The 22,691-nt window shown below is 36.3% G+C and overlaps 1 protein-coding gene across 7 annotated transcripts in view; it reads right to left on the bottom strand.

The window, feature by feature from the left end:
- The window catches only part of CAB39L (calcium binding protein 39 like), a 133,573-nt gene that overhangs the window by 59,034 nt on the left and 51,848 nt on the right, over positions 1-22,691 (bottom strand). For 6 of the 7 annotated variants that reach the window (XM_015562323.1, XM_015562320.1, XM_015562321.1 and 3 more), the window contains 2 exons: positions 13,151-13,292; positions 9,806-9,970 (listed from right to left, as the gene is read on the bottom strand). In XM_015562323.1, the coding sequence (XP_015417809.1) occupies positions 9,806-9,970; positions 13,151-13,261 (276 nt within the window). In that variant the 5' untranslated portion in view covers positions 13,262-13,292. The remainder of the gene's footprint in view (positions 1-9,805; positions 9,971-13,150; positions 13,293-22,691) is intronic. The other variant, XM_015562325.1, reaches the window with a different exon arrangement.

Below are 22,691 nucleotides of genomic sequence, written 5' to 3'. Positions count from 1 at the left end.
CCAGCCTCTCCTTTTTTTCTTTTCCTTTTTTTATTTTGGATTTATTTACCTTCTATAATTGAAACTTTGTTGCCTTCAGTGGAGCTCAGAGCAGGCCGCGGCAGGCAGGAAGCTTGGCTTCCTCCATCACTGGAGCAACCAAGCCTTCTGCTCACTCCAGCTCCGTGGCCACAGTCAGCTGAAAGCAGGTATCTGGGGTTTATTAGCCTTCTATAATTGAAACTTTGTTGCTTTGAGTGGAGCTCAGAGCTGGCCGCAGCAGGCGGGAAGCTTGGCTTCCTCCATCATTGGGCAACCAAGCCTCCTGCTTGCTCCAGCTCTGTGGCTGCCGGCCACCATCTTGGTTGGGTTAATTTGCATATAGTCGCTCTGATTGGCTGGTGGGTGTGGCTTAAAGTGTAGCGAAGGTACGGTCAATTTGCATGTTTGCCTTTTATTAGTGTAGATTCCTTAGCATTCCTGATCATCTTGTTCCTTCAGACCCTTCCTCGGTCATAATTCTAAGAGCTTTCTCTCTCCCTCACTCCAAACCCTTCTAAATCTCTTCTATGTCCTATTCCTATCAAACTTAGCTCAAGAGAGGGCATTTATCAAATTTCTGTTACTTTACTCTGCAAAGGGAATCTAAGCTCTTTCCATTCAGTCTTTCCTGTCCAAACATTGCCTAGACACCCCACCTTTCACAACTAACAAAAAGTCCATCTAGGTGGCTTCTAAACAAAAGTTCACTTTTTTTTCTCTGTAAGGAATGTTCCATTCTTTTAGGTTATCTAGCAAAAGCTGCAGCCCATTCTTAAAGTAATAATTTTTCCTTCCTATTATAAAAACATACCAGAAATTCTAGTCAAATGACTTGTGTTCTTGAAAGGAGCCTCAGGAAAGGTTATTCACTTACTGAAATGATACTATTATTACTCTTGTCTTCTACACAATTTACTAAGAAAAGTGGCTTATTATTATGCCTCAGGACATCTTTCTTTGGTCCAATTCCCTTACTTTTGCTTCTATCTCTCATTTTCATTCCTCTATCTATTCATTCAACCAACCAATAGACATGGCATTAGACGTGGGAAATGCAGTCCTATCATTTAAGATATTCTTAATTTAGAAGGGGCTGTACCAGTGCTACATATGAAGCAAGAGATGAGGAGGGTGGGGTTCTGTGTGATTGGACTGAGTTTTGAAGTTTGGAGGAATTCTATTAAGCCGTCACTAGTTTATATGGGTACTTTAGGACTGAGAAAGAAAGTTGGTCTCATTATTCATGTCTCCAGTCCAAAGAGATACATAGCATATTTCTGTAAGTAGGTAAATAATGCTAGTAATGCTGCCTCCTTCCTAAAAACACTGTACATAATTGGTAGAATGTTTAATACTAAACTGTCCTGAATTTTAACTTTTTCATTTATACATTTAACCAAAAAATATTTATAAGTATATATGTTCTATGGACTTTCAAAGAACAGCTTCATCTACTGAATAACATACTCATTTATAACTAGGCTCTAGGCATTGTGTCACATTAGTTGAATGAACAAAGTCAAGAACTGTTTGGTCAATTTATGCCTTAAAGTTCAGGGGGGCGAGGGAGGACCTGTCTACTACTATCACAATGATAGATCTTCCTAATGATAATTTTGATTCATCAGTAGAAATTATTATATATAGAATGCTATTGTGGAGGGGAATAATATAATCATTTCATAAATATAAAGTAATTTACAAAAATAATCTATTTACCTCTGCATTTGAAGAGTTAATCTCTAGCTACATGTAAAATTCAAATATTCAGAAATACTTCTTTTCCCCAAGAATTCCAGAGAGTAAAAGTTTTTTTCACTTGATAAATAGAAGTCAATTTTCAGGCAAGTGTTTTAATCCCCAAATAAGTTTAAGTAAACGTCCTCTTTAAATTGATTTATTTCCAGTATACCAAGTAAAATAAGGAAAAGTTGCATAAGTGTTTTGTTTTCTAACCCGATGCTGAACTAAGTTTTATACCTACCTCTCCAATTATTGGACAGCACTTTGAATGTAGGCTATTCTGTGGCTGCTCAAAGTTTTGCCAGGTCACTGAACCTGACAACATCTCACCCTGACTCAGTTTTCAAAATATAACCATCCTTGAGTCATATTCCTCCCAGCATGCAATTGCTATTTGGGCTAATTTCATAAATTAACTCAAGCTAACATATTAATTAATGATGATAATAGCTTACTGCATTGCTACTCTCAGAGAAATGTGCAAAAACTAGATATATAGAAATATAATACTGTAATCCAAGAACATGGGTCTTTTTCTCATTTGTAATAACTGGACCAACTAAATCTCAAACTAAAATAATAAATAAAACAAGCAAACACTAAAGGGTTATAACAAAAATAAGATAGCTTACATTTTTTAACTTTAGTTTGAGAGAGAAAATGAAAGTATACTAACTTTGTATATAGTTTGTATATAGTTTGCACATGTATTTAATGTTCTTTCATAACATATATATGTATGTTTTATTTACTTTAATATTTAAAAGTTCATAATACTCCTATTTTATAGAATAAAAAAAATTAACCTCATGCTTGCTTCAGCAGCACATATACTAAAATTGGAACAATACAAAGAAGGTTAGTATGGAGCTTGCCCTAGGGTGATACCCAAATCATGAAACATTCCATATTAAAAAAAACAACAACAAAAAACCTAGCCCTAGCCGGTTTGGCTCAGTGGTTACAGTGTCAGCCCGCAGACTGAAGGGTCACCGGCTCCATTCCAGTCAAGGGTACACACCTCGTACTTTGGTTGCAGGCTTGATCCCCAGCCTCAGTTGGGGCGTGTCAGGATGCAACCAAACCATGTGTCTCTCTCACATCAATGTTTCTCTCTGTCTCTCCCTTTCCCTTTCACTCTAGAAAAATCAATGGAAAAAATATCCTCGGGTGAAGATTAACAAAAGAAAAGATTAGTAACAAAAAGTTTGTTACTATCAAATGACAGGTCAAGGATTCTAAACAATTCTAATATCATGTCAGGTATTTTTTCACTAGGTACAGCTCCTAAAAATGTTCATATAACTAATTTTAAATTAAATAAGAGAAACATGAGAGTATATAAACACCATGAAAAAACTCCACTTAAATTCAACAGATGATCACTTTTTTAAAACATGGGGATTAAGATGGGAGTGAGAGTGAGCAAGCCCAGCAAGAGGATAAAGTAGGAAAATACATTATTGGGCAGAAAAATGTCAAAGCTAGAGAAACCGATACAGGATGAAAAGAGAGGAAAAGACCAGTGTATCTGAAAGGAAGAATGAGTTGAAGTCTGGGCCTTGGAGATTCCTCAGTCAGTGTTGGTTCCACCCAACACACCTGGTGTCACATCTCCAGAGCAGTCTTGCTCTGTATTCCTCCTCCTTGGCTCCAGTCAGCCAAAAATATTCCCTTATTTAGCAGTCTGAGAGCCTGGGACTAGTATTTCCACGATTCCCCAAGAGCCCTGACCTTATCTGGGTCTAATCACTATAATTGGTTTTCCTTTCACTTCCTCAGTGACAAAACCAAAAGCAATTTACTTCAGAAATCATTCTCTGCCTATTTTTAAATTGGATTCTGTCTTCCTTTTGTTAAATTTATGAGTTCCTTATATATTTTGGATATTAACCCCTTATCAGATGTACCATTGGCAAATATGTTCTCCCATACAGTGGGCTCCTTTTTCATTGTGTTGATGGTTTCTTTTGCTGTGCAGAAGCTTTTTATTTTGATGTAGTCCCATTTGTTCATTTTCTCTTTTGTTTCCCTTGCCCTAGGACAGGGGTCCTAAAACTTTTTAAACAGGGGGCCAGTTCACTGTCCCTCAGACCATTGGAGGGATGGACTATAGTTTAAAAAAAAACTATGAACAAATTCCCATGCACACTGCACATATCTTATTTTGAAGTAAAAAAACAAAACGGGAACAAATACAATATTTGTATTTGCATGTGGCCTGCGGGCCGTAGGTTGAGGACCCCTGCCCTAGGAAACGTATCAGCAAACATATTGGTACAAGAGATATCTGAGATTTTGCTGCCTATAGTTTCTTCTAGGATTTTTATGGTTTCACAACTTTTATTTAAGCCTTTTATTTATTTTGAGTTTATTCTTGTGTATCATGTAAGTTGCTGATCTAGTTTCATTTTTTTGCATGTATCTGTCCAATTTTCCCAACACCATTTATTGAAGAAACTGTCTTGACTTCATTGTATGCTCTTGCCTCCTTTGCCAAATATTAATTGAGCATAATGGCTTGGGTCTATTTCTGGGGTTGCTGTTCTGTTCCACTCATCTATATGCCTGTTCTTGTGCCAGTATCAGGTTGTTTTGATTACAGTGGGTTTGTAGTATAACTTGTTATCTGCTACTGTGTTCCCTCCAACTTTGTTCTTCTTTCTCAAGATTGCTGTAGCTATTCAGGGTCTCTTTTGGTTCCATATATTTTTTCTAGATCTGTGAAATATGCCATTGGTATTTTAGTAGGGATTGCATTGAATCTATAGATTGCTTTGTGTAATATGGACATGTTAATGATGTTAATTCTACCAATCCATGAACTCAGTATATTCTTCCACTTGTTTATATCTTCTTCCAATTCTTTTTTCAATGTCCTGTAGTTTTAAATAGACACTTCTCCAAAGTGGACATACTGATGGTCAAGGGACATATGAAAAAATGCTCAAAGTCACTATCAGAGAGATGCAAATTAAACGACAATGAGGTATCACTTCACACGTGTCAAAATGGCTGCCATCAGCAAATGAGAAGTGCTGGCAAGGATGTGGAGAAAAAGGAACCCTAGTCACTGCTGGTGGGAATGCAGACTGGTACATCCACTATGGTAAACAGCACGGAGTTTCCTAAAAAAATTAAATATGGAACTGCCATTTGACCCAGTGATCCCATTTCTAGGAATATACCCTAAGAAACCCAAAACATCAATCAGAAAGAATATATGCACCCCCATGTTCATAGCAGCAAAATTTACAATAGCGAATTTCTGGAAACAGCCCAAGTGCCCATCAAGTAGACGAGTGGATAAAAAAGCCGTAGAGCATTTATAACATGGAATACTATGCAGCAGTAAGAAAGCAGGATCTGTTACCTTTTAAGACAGCATGGAGGAACCAGGAGAGTATTATGCTAAGTGAAATAAGCCAGTCAGAGAAATACAAGTATCACATAATCTCACTCATATGTGGAATCTAATGAATAAACTAATGAACAAAATAGATCCAGAGATACAGAACCATGGAACAAACTGATGAATTTCAGAGGGGAAGTGGGAGTGGGTGAGGGGGCAGAGAGGAGAGATTAAATGGGGAACATATATGCATAGCCCATGCACACAGACATTGGTGTGGTGAAGGCCTGGGGGGAGAGGGTGGGTACGAGGAGAAGGGGATTAATGGGAAAAACAACACCACAACCACCATGGGGACATCTGTAATATTTTCAACAATAAAGATAAATTTAAAAACAAAAGAAATGTTAAAAAAAAAAAAAAAGGACACAGGGCACATTTAGTCCTGGCTGGTGTTCTCAGTGTTTAAAGCATTGGCCCACTCACCAATGGGTTGGGGGTTCCATTTCCAGTAAGGGCATGTATCTGGGTTGCAGGTCCGATCCCTGGCCTTGGTCAGGGCATGTGCAGGAGGCAACCAATTGATCTCTCTCTCTCACACTCTCTTTTTCTTCTCCCTGTCTCTCCCCCTACCTTCCACTCTCTCTAAAAATCTATGAAAAAAATATCCTTGGGTGAGAATTAATAAAAAATATATTGTTGAGATGATAAATGAATGGAGGGAGGAGTCAACGCTCCTGTCAAAAGATTGGAGGATAATGGGAAGGGGCAGGTTCAGGAAAATTTTCTAAGAGTTGTTTAATTCTGTGCGCCTGATTGCCCCTAACCACTCCCCTGCCAGCCTGATCAATGCCTAACTGCTCCCCTGCCTGCCCGATCACCTCTGTCTGCACTCCCCTGCTGGCCAGTCACCCCCAACTGTCCTCCCTTGCTGACCTGATCACCCATAACTGCCCTCCCCTGTCGGCCATCTTGTGGTGGCCATCTTGTCACCACATGGGGGTGGCCATCTTGTGTGAGGGTGTGATGGTCAATTTGCATATTACCTATTTATTATTTATCCTTGGGTGAGGATTAACAAAACAACATACTTTTAGACTGTCAGTGTTCACAAGTTTCAATCCTATCCCTGCAATTTATTTGCTGAGTGCTCTGGGGGCAAAGTAATTTAACTTTTGCAAATCTCAGTTTCCTCATAAAAAAGCTGGGAGGATGTTTATTTATGTAGTTCTTTCCAACTACAAAATTCTGTTTTTCATGAGCTGCATGTACACAAAAAATAAATGGTGCTAGCCTGGTGTGGCTCAGAAGTTGAGCGTTAAACCTATAAACCAGGAGTTCACAGTTCAATTTCCTGTCAGGGCACATGCCTGGATTGCATGCTCAATCCCCAGTGTGGGGTGTGCAGGAGGCAGCTGATCAATGATTCTCTCTCATCATTGATGTTCTATCTCTCTCTTCCTCTCCCTTCCTTTCTGAAATCAATAAAAAAATATATTTAAAAAAAAGAAAACAAATGGTAATGGACTTATTCAAACAGATGCCTTAGTAACAGTTGAAATGAACAGATTTCCAGAAAATTGAAACGTAACTTCAAATAATGCAGGGAAGCTTCTGTGAAGGTAGAGAAGCACAAACAACCATGAAGCAAAGGGAACAACCTTTCCTGAGAAATGATGGCCAAATCTCTGTGCACTAAGTTCCATCCCTTACCTTTCAGCCATATCTTGAAATATCATCAACTTAATCATCTGGGCATTTGATGATAATGCTATCTAAAGTATACAACTATTTTAAATAAAAGAAATCCAAATAAGAAAGGAAGCATAAGCCCTAGCCGGTTTGGCTCACTGGATAGAGCGTCGGCCTGGGGACTGAAGAGTCCCGGATTCGATTATGGTCAAGGGCATGTACCTTGGTTGCAGGCACATCCCCAGTAGGGGGTGTGCAGGAGGCAGCTGATCGATGCTTCTCTCTCATCGATGTTTCTAACTCTCTATCCCTCTCCCTTCCTCTATGTAAAAAATCAATAAAATATTTTTTTTAAAAAGGAAAAGTCTGTATCTAAATGAAATACTATTTAAAACTTCTTTTAAAAAAAAGAAAGGAAGCATAAAGCTGTAATTATTTGTAGATTACATACTACTATATAGAGAGAACCTTAAAGATTCTAGAAAAAAAACCTGTTAGAACTAATTAAATGAATTCAGAAAAGTAGCAGGATAGAAAATTAATATTCAGAATTTGATTGCATTTTTATACACAACAACAAAATAAGAGAAAGAAAAATTAAGAAAAAAATCCCATTTACAATTACATCAAAAAGAATAAAATATGTAGCAGTAAATTCAACCAAGAAAATAAAAGACCTGTCCTCAGAAAACTATAAGACATTGCAGAAATAAATTGAAGAAGATAAAAATAAATGAAAGGATATACTGTGTTCATGGTTAGGAAGAATTAACATTATTAAAATGTCCATACTACGCAAAGCAATCTACAGATTCAATGAAATCCTTATCAAAATACCAATGGTATTTTTCACAGAACTAGAACAAATAATCCTAAAAAATATCTGGAAGCACAAAAGACCCTGAATAGCCAAAGGAATCTTGAAAAAAAAAAAGAAGTTGGAGGTATCATGCTACCTGATATCAAACTACTTAGTATACTATAGCATGGTACTGGCATAAAAACGGACACATAGATCAATGAAACAGAATAGACAACCCAGAAAAAAATCCACACCTATATAGTTAATTAATCTATGATAAAGGAAGCAAGTATATACAATGGGGTAAAGACAGTCTCTTCAATAAATGGTGTTAAAAGGGGGGGTCAAAGGGGGCCCTGTAATACTGTCAACAATAAAAATGAATGAATGAAGTTGACAAAACTGGACAGGCATGTAAAAGATTGAAACAGGATTACTTTCTTATAGAATATACAAGAATAAAATCAAAATGAATTAAAAAATTAAATGTAAGACCTGAAACCATAAAAATCCTATAAGAAAACACAGAAGAGTAGCTAATGCTACTCTTCGACATCACTCTTAGTAATATATTTTTAGATGTCTCCTTGAACAAGGGAAATACAAGAAAAAATGAATAAATGGGAGTACATCAAACTAAAGTATTTTTGTATAGAGAAGGAAACCATCAACAACATGAAAAGACAACCAACTAAATGGATGAAGATATTTGCCAATGATATATCCGAAAAGGGGTTATATCCAAAATATATAAGGAACTCATATAACTCAACTCCAAAAAAACAAATAATCTGATTTAAAAATGGGCAGAGGACCTGAATAGACATTTCTCTAAACAGGACATACAATGGCCAATAGACACATGAAAAGATGCTCCATGTCACTAACCATTAGTGAAATGCAATTAAAACCATAATGAGGTATCACTTCACACCTGTCAGAATGGTTATCATCAATACCTCAACAAACAAGTACTGGTGAGGATGTGGAGAAAAGGGAACCCTTGTGCACTGTTGGTGGGATCATAAATTGGTGTTACCACTATGGAAAGTAGTATGAAGTTTCCTCAAAAAATTAAAAATAGAACTATCATATGACCCAGTAATTCCACTTATGGGTATTTATCCAAAGAAATCTCAAACACTTATTGAAAAGATATATGCAACTTTATGTTCATTTCAGCGTTACTTATATTAGCCAAGATATGAAGCAACCTAAGTGTTCAATAGATGAATGGATAAAGAAAAAGTGAGGCCCTAACCGGTTTGGCTCGGTGGAGAGAGCATTGGCCTATGGACGGAAGGGTCCCAGGTTTGATCCCCGTCAAGGGCATGTACCTTGGTTGCGGGCAGAATCCCAGTAGGAGGTGTGCAGGAGGCAATTGATAGGTGTTTCTCTGGAATATTAATCAGCCATAAAAAAGAATGAAATCTTGCCATTTGTGACAACATGGATGGACCTAAAGGCTATTATGCTAAGTGAAATAGGTAGAGAGAGAGAGACAAATACCTAATGATTTCACTTATATGTGGAATCTAAAGAATAAAACTAACAAACAAAACAGAAACAAACTCACAGATACAGAGAACAAATTGATGGTTGCCAGATGAGAGGGGATTGGGGGTAATGGGTGAAAAAGGGAAGGGAATAAGATGATCAAATTGCCAGTTATAAAAACAGTCACGGGAAAGTAAAGTATAGCATAGCAAATATAGTTAATAATATTGTAATAACTATGTGTAGTGTCAGATGGGCACTAGAATCATTGGGGTGATCACTTCATTAAGCTATATAAATGTCTAATTACTCTGCTGTAGACCCTAATATTGTCTGTCAACTATAATTTTTAAAAAACTGCCTGGCCAGTGTGGCTCAGTAGTTGAGTATAAACCTATGAATCAGAAGGTCATAGTTTGATTCCCAGTCAGAGCACATGCCCAGGTTGTGGGCATGCAGGAGGCAGCCAATCAGTGATTCTTTCTCATTATTGATGTTTCTATCTCTCTCTCCCTCTCCCTTTCTCTCTGAAATCAATTTTAAAAATATATTTAAATTTTTTAATTTAAAAAATGATTTTAGGGTTTTAGAAAAACTTTAAAAATAATAAACAGTAATAAAAAATTAAAATCAAATATTAATAGTCATACATATTAAAATTGAAAAGCAGAGATATAATACTCTTACAGATAGTTTACCTCAAAGTCTATCAGCTGTAGGTCAGCTATCAGTGTCACCAGCAGCCCACTATTGTAGAGTTCTTGTGCTAACTGAGCCACAGCCTCTGTTGGGGGTTCCTTGTCATTTGTACCACACAGAATTTCTTTCATTGCTTGCAGTGATTTCGATACTTCTTCCGAAGCCTAGTGACCAAAAAGTATGCTAAGACTTAAGTGAATAAAAATTTTCAGGCTATAAACAAACAAAAGCCACTTATTAATCCCCGTATATTTATGATCAAAGAACACTGTACAGTTATAAACAAACAAAAACTTTTTAGTAAGCACTGTTTTTTTTATTTTAAAAAGTTACTAAAATTTATATCTAAAAAAGACCTCTAGTTTTTCTATTTAGACAGCATAATTAAAAAAAAATATTTTCTCTTAAACCATACTCAGACACAGTCCATTTTGATAGTAATTAATTTTAAATTTAACTCTTGAAATTAAAATGACTCTATTTTAAAGACCTATCAGTAGCTACTAGTCTTTAAAACATTTGCTAAAGTTTTTCCGATTTTTTTAAGTAGTCTAGGTATAAAATCATAAATTGTCAAAACGCATAAACTTTCTTTGTTGATACACTTTTTCTCAGACATTATCTTTTTTGTTATCTATAAAACTTTAAAAAAATCCCTCACTATATATAAAGAATAATAGGAAAATCCATGGAGATAGAGAGTAGGTTAAGTGTGTACTAGGGCCTGTTGAGATGGAATGAGTAATGACTGCTTATGGGGTAGAGGGTTTCTTTTTGGGATGATACAAATGTTCTGGGGTTAGATAGTGGTGATGGTTGTACAACCTTGAGAGTATAATAAAAACCACCAAGTTGTACACTTTAAAATGGTGGAGTATATGGTATGTAAATTATATCTCAATGAAAACTTTTTAAAAAGTTAATACAGATGAGGAGAGAAGAACAGACCATTAGTTAACAATTTGATTTGCTGACCACTAAAAATATATATGTAAAGTATAAAATTTAAAGTATACTATTCTAATCATTATAATTGAAGGGAATAAAGAGAATAAGGTAATATAAAAATAATACATAGTAATGTGACACTACTTAAAAAAATAATTTCCATATACATTTTATGATCTGACTAAAGCAATCCTATTTATTAGAGATTGGAAGTTTCTTAAATTGTGTAACTATACCACAGGTCAAGAAACATTTAAGTACCCCAGAAGTTACTTGAATGGCTCTCTTTCAGCCTAAAAGTAAATATTGTTATGTCTTTTATGATAAACATTTATTTACATTTTTGTAGTTTTCTTACCTATGTTTGTAGCCTAAACAATATAGTTTAGTTCTACAGATTTAGAATAATACCTGTACTCTTTTAAAATTTGCTTCTTTCACTCCACACTGTATTTGTGAGATTCATCCATGCTGCTGCATGTAAGCAGCAGCTCTTCAATTTTCATTTTCTATGGTATTCCAATGATGGTGGCACCACTTCACTATCAGCTCTATTGTTGTTGGACATTTGGGTTGTTTCCATTGAGGGCTTATTTGCAAAGCACAATACTATAACATTCTTGTACATGCAGTCTGGGATCATGTTCAAGAATATCTCTCTAAAGTTTATATCTAGCAAGAACACGCATGCCTTTCTATCTAACAGATAATATACTAACCTTGTTTCCAAAAACCAATTTATATTTTACACTCATAGTGAATCAAAGTTCTTATTGCTTTCCATACTTGTCAATCCTTAACACCATTAGACAATTTTGCCAAGGTAGAACATGTATATTATGAATATACTGCAGTTACTTGGACTTTTTCTGATTACTAATGAAGATGAGTATCTTTTTATTTTTTTTAAAAAGTTTTCTCTCTTTTGTCATTTAGAATTACTAAAGATCTTTTTTATAAAGATCTTTTTTTTTATAAAGATCTTTTTTTCTACTTGGACCAACAATTGGTTCAATATTACAAGTACACTAGGATTAAAATATATTTCTATATTACTTACAAGATGTAGGATGAAAAATATACTTCTACATCCTTATAAGAACACAAGATTGTATCAGACACTGAGACAAAAAAATACTTTGCACTCAAGGGTATTTAATTTATAGATACTAACACTAAAAAGTCCTTCCAATGCAGAAGCACTACATGGTAGGATTTTAAAACAATGTTAAAATGAGGTTGCACTGCAGTAGAAACTATCAGTTAACCTTTAAATAAAAGCTTTTTACCCTTCATGCCAATATTATATTATACCAGTACTAGAGGCCTGGTGAATGGATTTGTGCAGTGGTGGGGTCACTCAGCTTGGCCTGAGGGGATCAGGTCAAAACTGGCTCTCTGACATCCCCTAAGGGGTCCCAGATTTCGAGAGGGTGCAGGCCAGGGCGAGGGACCCCACCAGTGCACGAATCCATGCACTGGACCTCTGGTATGTATATAAGATCTATGGTTAATCTCTTCCCCCACTCCTCCCTCCCCGCTTCCCTCTGAGATTCATCAGTCTCTTCCATGTTTCCATGCCTGTGGTTTCTGCTTCTGCATTGAGCATCTGCCTCCTGGGAGTCAGTGCGCATCACAGCTACTGGTTGGTTGGTCAGCCAGTTGCTTAGGCTTTTATATATATAGATAACCACTTAAATTTTTAAGCTATGTAGTCTAGAGGAATCCAGGGTTGGTCAGAGGCTCCAGATAATGAATCAAGAGTATCTCAGTTGGTTAGAGCATTGTCCTGATACACCAAGGTTTCAGGTTCAATCCCCAGTCAGAGCACATACAAGAATCAACCAATGCATAAAGATGTAGAACAGCCCTGGCTGGTTTGGCTCAGTGGACAGAGTGTCAGCCTGTGGACTGAAGGGTCCCAGGTTTGGTTCCGGCTGGGGGCACGTGCCCAGGTTGCAGGCTCGGTACCCAGTGTGGGGTGTGTAGGAGGCAACCGATCGATGATTCTCTCTCACCATTGATGTTTCTCTCTCTCCCTCTCCCTTCCCTTCTGAAATCAATAAAAATATATTAAAAAAAAAAGTAGAACAATAAATCAATGTTTCTCTTGCATGCGCTCTCTCTCTCTTCTCCTTCTCTTTCTCTAAATCAGTAAAAAAAATTTTAATAAAGAAATTTTAGTTGGTTAGAGGGTTGTCCTGATATACCAAGAGTTCAAGACAATAGACTCAGCAATTAACAGATGCATAAAACCTAAAATAAATTTAAATGTATTTACAGAGACTCTATGTAAATCACAGACCATATTTGGGGTACTTTATTAAACTTTTATGTTGATTTTTGGTCTTGGAATAAATATATTTTAATAATAATGTTATTGTTTTAGCTCATACCTTGTCTGTCTTTTTGTCTTGCTTTTCCAAAATGGCTAAGTTGTCTTTCAGAATTTTCACAATTTCTGCTGGATTTTTATGTGATTTACTAAACAACGGCATTTTTTTCATCTTTAGAAATATCCTCTTCCAATATGGAATGCTAAAAACAAAAAAATAAAAATAAAAATCATTAACTTATTCTTAACATGATTCAATTGTTATACTAAAATGACTTAAGTTTTCAATTCAGTAATTTGCTATATTAAAATCCAATTAAAATGAGTTTCATCAAGTTTTATGCCGAATTTAAACACATGAAAAATATTTTTAAACTTTACCTAAAAGTTTTTTCTCTAAGTTAAAATTTTTTCTTATAATAGAAATACAAGTATTATGCAAGAATGGAAAAAAGAATACCTTTAGAGAAAAACCTGATATTTAGACTAAAAACTGGTGCTAATAATAATAGTAGATAAAATAAAACATATAAAACTAAAGTGGAATTAAGATCCACGTACTATGGTAAGGCGATATTTAAAAGCATTCCACTCAACAGCAATGTAGAGACTGTTCTTCACTCTTTAAATATTCAACTGACTATACTCATTGATGAAATGAGGGCTACCATGGCAGAAGGTGAAGAGAGAAGGGCAAGGAGTATCAATTCTTGATTTTGAGAACATCAATTTACATACAGCAGAGAAAGCCAAATGTGGCAATCATTGTCTTATATTCACTTTACATCTATTAGCAAACATATTTCAAGCATTACAGAAATATGGTATAATAAATCAAAGGCTTCCATTAACAAATGACCCAGAGATACCAATTATCAGTTTGGAATATACTACTCCTGAGTTTTTTCTATACATATAAAAGTAAATATGTTTTAAAATAAAAATAGAATAGTTCTAAATATAGTATTTTGTAACTTTTCCAAACTTTTTATATCTTGAATATCATTCTATAAGTGCATGTTTAGGTCTGTAATATTTTTATTGCAATATAGTATTCCATTATACAGATACATTACATAATTATTTGATAAGTTCTTCTTAATTATTATAATTTATTTTACCAATATCCTATTGATGTATTTTGAGTTAATTCAATTTCTCTTAATATTTTTCTTATTAACAGTGAAGAATATTATATGTAAATGTGCACACAAACATGTATACCAGTTGATAACAGCGCTCTTCTAACCAGCTATTCCTGTGGCGTAACCTTGGCTATGGCTCTAAATCCCTCATCCTCCTAGATTCCTACTTCCTAAATCTGGTTCCCTAGTATTTGATAGATCTGTGAACTACCTTATATCCTTCTAATAAATTCATTCAGTATTGACTGTGATCAAGAATTCCAAAGGGATACATACTAGTATATGTTATGAAGTATAAATTACAACTGTTGGTATAAATTTTGATAATAAACAAAAGACTTAAAAAATATTTCATATTTTCAGTAGGAATGCCTTAACTTCCCAATGTGGGAGGGTAAATATAAGGGGGAAGTTGTCCACTTTTAGGGCAAGAATAAGTTTTAAAAGCATGTTAAACGACCCAAATCAGTCTCTAAAACTGATTCAGAAAGTTGACTCAGCACTGAAAGATAAAGTATGTGAAGATCACACTGTGAGACTCAGTGGGTGGTTTCAGGTGCAAAAAAGAAAGAACATTGGAAGAACACTGTGTCCTGTCCCTTTATAAAATCCAAGGACAAAATGATAAATATGCATTAGGTCTTTCTTTAATAATCAGGCCTAAACATAAATAAAGGCAAAGTATATTTAAAAGTGTATGTAATGTGGAAGTGGGGTAGGTGCTGAAATGATCATTAGATGGTTGGGCAAAGTAAACAGTCTGTTGATTACTACCTGGGTGCTCTTGGGCACAGTATGTGATCTCTCCAAGTTCTGTGTTTTTACCTGTAAACGGTTATAATAACATCTCCTTCTCAGGACTGTTGTAAGGATTAAAGGCATGCAGAGCACCTTGCACAGGGCCTAGTAGATGTGAGGTACTCTATAATGCTTAGCTGCCATTATTACAAAACGTTCCATAATAGTTAATGAATTATTTCACTATACAGAAAGACATAATAATTGAGATATAATTTTGTCTTTATTGTGTCCTAGACACTTCTAAATTCCTGAGCCATTTACACATTTTTTTAAAATATAAATTTATTTTTTGAATTTTAAATAATCTATGTATATAAAAGCCTGACTTTCAAATTGTCCCCTCAGGAGTTCAACCAGAAGACCGGGAGTTTGATCACTTGCTATGACGTGCACTGACCAGCTGGGGGTGGCATTTTATTGAATAGCACTTTATCTTCTCTATTTAATGGGGGGAGGGGGGGTGTGCAGGGGGGAAGCAGCACATGAAAATGAGAGAAATGCCCTATGGGCTTGGACAGGGAAGGTTGCTTCCAAAATTAATTTTTTGTAGGAGACGGGGGGGCGGGGGGGATTTATGCAAAAAGAAAGCTGGCCAAGATAAACAATCAAACACATAAACATACTTATTACCCCCTCCCACCCAATACAGCATGACAGTCCAAATCTGCATAGAGCAGAATTGACCCCACAGAGAATTGATTGATGACAAATAAAAGGTACAAAATTGGCCAGTCTACATTTATTCATTCAGAAAATATTTACTGAGCCCCTTTGAAGTCCCAGGTATTGAATTAGAAAATTCAAAATGAACACGTCTCACAGGGCTCAAAATGCAGTGGGAAACAGACACATACAGGTTTAGCCAGAATGCCAGAAAGAGTCAAAGAAACTAAAATGATATTAAGTGTGTGTCTGTATATAGACATACACTACATATATATGTATATATATGTGTATATATGTATACATATACATAGAGATGTATATATTACATATAGTATATATATATTATAAAGCTATAGAGAAGATAAAGTGCTATTCAATAAAAACAGGTATTATAACAATAGGGAAAGGTCAAGGAAGCCAATAACAAAATAAAGGCAACTAAAAAATGGAGCAGAAGCAACACTCAGAGAAAGAGAGAAAATCTAAACCTGGTCATTTAAAGGATTTTTCTCATTGAGATAAATAATGAGACCCCAAATTAAGCTTCTTGTAGCTTTTAAAAGAAACAAATATTCCTCTTTCAAAGCTCATTTATACAAAATGACCTTAACAAAAAAGGGCCAAAAAATTAAGTTGTCTTTAGACTTTCATAAAACTAAATGTCATAGGACCATGGAGACAATCTATAGAGTTCTGAGAGGGAAAGTTTATAACCTCATAATTATGTGTTACTTACGTATTAATAAATTGTGTACAGTTACTAAAACTTTTACAAAAAGATGAGATGAATCAAGCCCACAAGGGTTCAATAAAATAAATGCTAAAATTCAGAAATAGTTCTTGAGTGGGAGCCTTGATATTGTTGGCAGGACATGTGAGAGGGTGAGAATTTACAATTATAATTAAAACCTCTGGGAATAAAAATAAATAAGAATTCAACTAAATAAGTTAAAAAGGAAACTACCCCAAAAATCTCTAAGAAAACAAGGATGAAAACAATTGAATCAGAAAAGTAAAAGAAAATCTCTGCAGGTCCCTCCATGCTGTCTCAAAAAAGTAAGAGACCACCACACTTTTTTACTGCTGCATAGTATTCCATGGTGTAAATGTATCACAGCCATTTTTTTAATGCTAAGCAAAGTAAGCCAGTCAGAGAAATACAAGTATCATATGATCTCACTCATATGAAGAATCTAATGAACAAAATAAACTGATGAACACAGTAGATCCAGAGACAAAGAACCATGGAACAGATTGCGGAATCTCAGAGGGAAGGCAGGGGAGGGTGTGTGGGTGGGAAGAGATCAACCAAAGAACTGTATACATATATGCATAACCGCTGGACACAGAAAATAGGGTGGTGAAGGCCTGGGGTAGGGGTAGGGGGTGGGGTGGGGGTGGGCTATAAATGGTCAATGGGTGGAAAAGGGGGACATACGTAATAATTTCAACTATAAAGATTTTTAAAAATTACAACAAAAAAAGAAAATCTCTGGTAACTGTTTGGTCCTGTTTCTTCTGGTGATAAGACATGTCTGTTCTACTTCCCACCCCACCCTACCAAAAGGGTGGGAATAGGACCCAGGTGTGGCCAGAGTATTTCTTCCACTTCCCTGGCTATAACAATTGACTCACAAAATTATGACAAGGTCAAGATAATCAAAATACTTCAACAGGACTTTTTTGCCTATGTGTTTTAATTTAATTTAGTTTAAATAAAATATTTGGACATACAGAAGGAGAGACAGAGAACAATGTAATGTGTTTCTCAATATTTACCACCTAGTTTAAAAAATAAAACAACTGAAGCAACCCCCTTGGTATGTCTCACTGATCCTATTCCCCTCTGGCTCATACTGTGCCTACTTATCATTTATCTTTCCTATATATGTTTTCACTTTTTTACCAATATTTATAGATAATATGAGATATTGTGTATGCTTTAGCTTTATATAAGTGGTATCATACCATTAGTTCCTTTTCCCCCTCAACATTATGTTATGAGATCTATTTGTATTGATACACAAATCTCTAATTTATTCATCTTACCTACTGTATACCATCGCATTGTATGACTATATTGCAATTTATTTACTAATTCTCTGAGTTCTAATTATTTTCAATTGTTTACTGTTGCAAACATAATTGTAATACAGATTATCTTGCATGTTTACTTGTACATTTGTAGGAGAATGTCTCTAAGGCAGTGGTTTCACCCCTTTTTTTGGAGTGATTCATACTTAGGAATGCATTTTACATTGTGACCTAGATCAAGTAATGTATGATTATATAATTAGTTCATGAAACAATACCTGCTCTCTATATATTTTCCATTCTATTCTACCTGTTTTATCTTACATCATTTAAAAAAAGTACTGAAATTTTGCGGGGATTAAAAAAAGTACTGATCTCCCAGACGGCATGGCTCAGTGGTTGACTGTCAACCTATCAACCCAGGAGGTCAGGGTTCGATTCCAGTCAGGGCATATGCCTGGGTTGTGGGCTTGACCCCATTGTTGCGTGCAGGAGACAGCTGAGCAATGATTCTCATCATTGATGTTTCTCTCTCTCTCCCCCTCTCCCGTACTTTCTGAAATCAATAAAAAGTATATTTTTTAAAAAAGTACTGATCATTGTTAAATTGATTTCAGTACCTCCTGGTAATGAGTTACAAGCTCAAGTTTAAAAAACACTGCTCTAAAATGGATTCAAGGAGCACCAACAGTATGATCATCTTTACTAGAAATGGCCACGTTACATTCCCAAGTTGTTAGACTAATTATATTCTCACTGGCATGAGTCCCAGCTGTGCTTCGTTCTTCCCAACAATGTAAAAATGTTGCCAATATAACAGTTACAAAAGGTTACTCCTTTATTATTATAATTTGTATTTTTCAATGACTAACAAGAATGAACATTTTTTTCATATTCTTACTTGGCATTTTAACTTTCTTTTTCTGTAAATTTCCCATTTCTGTATTTTGTCCGTTTCTTTAGGTAGTTGAAGAAAGTCATACCAACATCCAATTAATATAGTCCCTTGCTTAAAAATATAAATCACAATCAAGAATCACCAGGCATTTGAGAAAAGTCAAGGAAATGCAAGCTAAATATAAACAGCAAATCCCTGGAGAAAGGGGAAAGAAAGGAATTAAAACAAGAAAAAAATATATTTAATATCCCTCCCCCCAAAATATGATATGCTATTACATCCATAAAATAAGAACAGGCTGCCATGCAAAAGAAGTAAACAGTGAACAAAAAAAAACTTGCTTAACACTAAAAATGCAGTAAAATAGCTGACTGGTAGAATGGCATAGAATTGAAAAACAAAAAGCTACTTGAAGACCAAGCCATGGAAATCTCCTAAAAAAGGAGAGCAAACAAAGAAAAACAAAGAAGAACACATTGAGAAAGCTTGGAAATAAACAGGGTAGGTATGGAGAACCAATATTAATCAAATATGAATTCTTAAAGAAAAACAAAAACAGATAATTGGTGAAGAGAGAGTAACAAATAAATCAACAAAGAAAAAATATTTACTTGAGTGAATAAAGGTACATGTCTCCAGATTTATGCAAACTAATGGTTTTACAGGGGAAATGTGAAAAGGCTCACTCGAAATACATTAAAAAATTTCTGAACTCTAAAGTTAAAGAGAAATCCTACAAACTTCCAAAAGAGAGTAGCACCTAAGAACCAGACTCTAACAGAAGAAACAAGATTTATAACTTGAAATCAAATGTCAAAAAAAAACCAGTGAAACCCAGATAAGAAAAAGCTAAAGGAGTTCATCACCACCAAACCAGCATTATATGAAATGCTGAAAGGCATTCTTTAAGAAGAGGAAGAAGAAAAAGGAACTCTTACCATTTTCCACAGCATGGATGGAACTGGAGAGCATTATGCTAAGTGAAATAAGCCAGTCAGAGAAGGATAAATACCACATTCTCTCTCTCTCCCTCCTTTTCCCTTCCTCTCTGAAATCAATAAAAAATATATTTAAAACAAACAAACAGTGAAACCTTCTTTACATAGCTTTGTGGGGAAGCACGGGACTTGGTTGGAAAGTCTATAAGGAGGATTCTCCAAAAGGTTGGGGATCTCTAGGGGAACCTTACCAAAGGTGGCAGACCCTGCCTTGACTTTTCCAAACAAGTCTGAGCCCCTGGATGTTTTACTGGAATCTCTATGTTTAATCTTTAGACATGACCTTGTAGAAGCTTGTGCCTTCTCAAGGATGCTTACCCTGCTGATAGTATCTAATAGTTAATTTTAGTTCAAGCTGTTGTTACAATAAAAGCCTAAGGAGACAGGCAAATGAGGCTGCTTGGTTGCTATAGCCAAGCAGTCCCTTAGCCCTCTCTTTCACAGAAATCTGTGCCAGAGTAATCCGTTCATCTGTCACTCAGGGTCTGCCAGTCAGCCCCAGCATAGCTTCTAGAGGAAAAGATTTTTAATTTAGAGTTCTGTACTCTGTCAAAATATTATGCACTTGTGAGGGCAAAGTGAAATTACCTAAGGTTGGAAATGCAAAAGAAATAGGCAAATGAAAATAATATTTGAAAAACATGTAGCTGAGCAAAGAAACTGATAAAATTTAAAGTTAAGTCTAAATGAAGGCTGATATGTGTGTGTGAAGCTTAATACAATTGTTAAAAAAGTATTCCTACAGTGTTCTGTTAGAGGCAAAATGTAATAAAAACTAACATCAGTAACCTGGAATAATGCAAATAAGTAAAATTCTTTTATAGATTTTGTACTTTGTTCAAGGAACAATGACAGATGTTAAGTTGCAGAACTTGCAACTATCAAAAGGGTGAAAAAAGCACAAAAATAATTTAACTGAATCAGTAAGAATCAGGAGTCAAAAAATAAAAGAACAAGCAAATAGTAATGAGAGAATATGAAGCAATATGGAAAGAATAAGAACAAACAACATTAATTATATGCAAATGTGTTAAATTCTACTACTGAAACATCAAGACTCAAATTGAGTCAGTGCACACACACACAATTCAGCTATAAACTCCCAAGGGACATAAAACAACAAAATGATGGAAAAATGTTGAGAATAAAGAGATGCCTAAAGATATGCCAAGCAATATTACATGAATATAAGACAACACAAAGTTTTTCTATGTGTATGTAGTATAGGTTTTATATATATATACATGGGGGGCAAAAGTAGGTTTATAATTGTGAGTACATGAAACAGAATTTATTTTTATTTATTAATTACTGTATTATTTTTCCATATGAACTATAAACCTACTTTTGCCTTACTCTTTATATAGTGTAGATATTTTATCACATATTATTGTAAATAGGAAATATATTTATAGATTACATATAACATATAACATCTGTCAATTTCCTTTATAAAATGAATAGCATTTTATACATGTTGGGTAAAATAAAGACTGCATTATATATCTACTAGTGGCCTTGTGGGGATTAATTAGAGGAAATATTTTAATAATGCCATTTTCTCTTTCTCTATAAGGAAAGTATCAGAGATGAAAGAAAATTAGTAAAATGTATATGAAAATCTTCCTCCTGCCAGAGTCTGGGGTGCACCACGGGACCCAAAGTCAAGTCCCTGCCCACCCATGTGCGCCTCAAAATCACATGAGACCCAGACCTGGCCAGCCCCCCCGACCCCCCGCATTGGGCTAGATCCAGACCCGGCCAGTCCCACGCTTGTCAAACCCTGCTGGGCAGGGGGTGCAGCCTGAGGTCCCCCGGCCTGGAACTCGGGCAGGGGACACAGCCTAAGGTCCCCAAGCCTTATGCCAGGGTGGGGGGAGCAACCTGAGGTCCCCGGGCCCAGCACCAGGGCTGGAGGTGCACCTTGAGGTTCCCCGTCAAGCCCCACCGGGTGGGGGGCATGGCCTCAGGTCCCCTGGCCTGATGCCAGGGCAGGGGGCGCAGCCTCAGGTCCCTGCTGATTGCTCATTAAGGCTCGTTATGGGAACTTGGCCTCCACTGTGGATGCAGCCATCTTGTGTTACAGAAACCCCACCTATGCTGTGGGTGCCACCATCTTTGTGGTTGAGTGACGGTCAATTTGCATATTCCCTCTTTATTATATAGGATTTTTATTTTGCGACTTCTATTTTCTCTGCTAAGTAGAACAAGCCACTGCTGGAGAGAGATGAACAACAGGGAAATATTATAGGGACTTTAAGGAAATATAAAAGTTTAGAAAAGCTACTGATAGAAATGGGAACAGGAGTTACTAGGGAAGTAATTCAAATTATTTTCAGTTAAAATGTTCAATGTAGATTCTAAGTAAATTCTTTTTTTAAAAAATATATATATTTATTGATTTCAGAGAGGAAGGGAGAGGGAGAGAGAGATAGAAACATCAGTGATGAGAGAGAGTCATTGATTGGCTGCCTCCTGCATGCCCCACACTAGGGCTTGACTCCGCAACCTGGGCATATGCCCTTGGCCAGAATCGAACCGAGGACCCTTCAGTCTACAGGCCGATGCTCTACCCACTGAGCCAAACCAGCCAGGGCTCTAAGTAAATTCTTGTCAATAAAATCAAAGAATGTTTAGAGAACAATATATCAAAACACATTATTTAATAACTAGAGGCCCGGTGCACAAAAATTTGTGCACTTGGGGGCACAGGGAGTCCCTCAGCCAGGCCTGTGCCCTCTCGCAGTCTGGGACCCCTCGGGAGATAACGACCTGCTGGCTTAGGCCTGCTCCCAGGTGGCAGAGGGCAGGCCCAATCCCTAGGTGCAGCCCCTGGTCGGGCTCAGAGCAGAGCTGATTGGGGAGTTGGGGAGCCTTCCCCTGTCATGCACAGAGCAAGGCGATTGGGAGGTTGCGATGCCACCCTCAGTCATGCTCAGGGTAGGGCCGATTGGGGGGTTGGGGCACTGCCCCCTGTCACCCACAGAGCAGGGCCAATCAGGGGGTTGGGGCACTCCCCGTTGTCACACTCAGGGCAGGGCCGATGGGGAGGGAGCTGAG

Source organism: Myotis davidii, unplaced genomic scaffold (assembly GCF_000327345.1).
Source record: "Myotis davidii unplaced genomic scaffold, ASM32734v1 scaffold577, whole genome shotgun sequence".
NCBI classification, from domain to species: domain Eukaryota; kingdom Metazoa; phylum Chordata; class Mammalia; order Chiroptera; family Vespertilionidae; genus Myotis; species Myotis davidii.
This window is presented reverse-complemented; position numbering and strand designations above follow the sequence as displayed.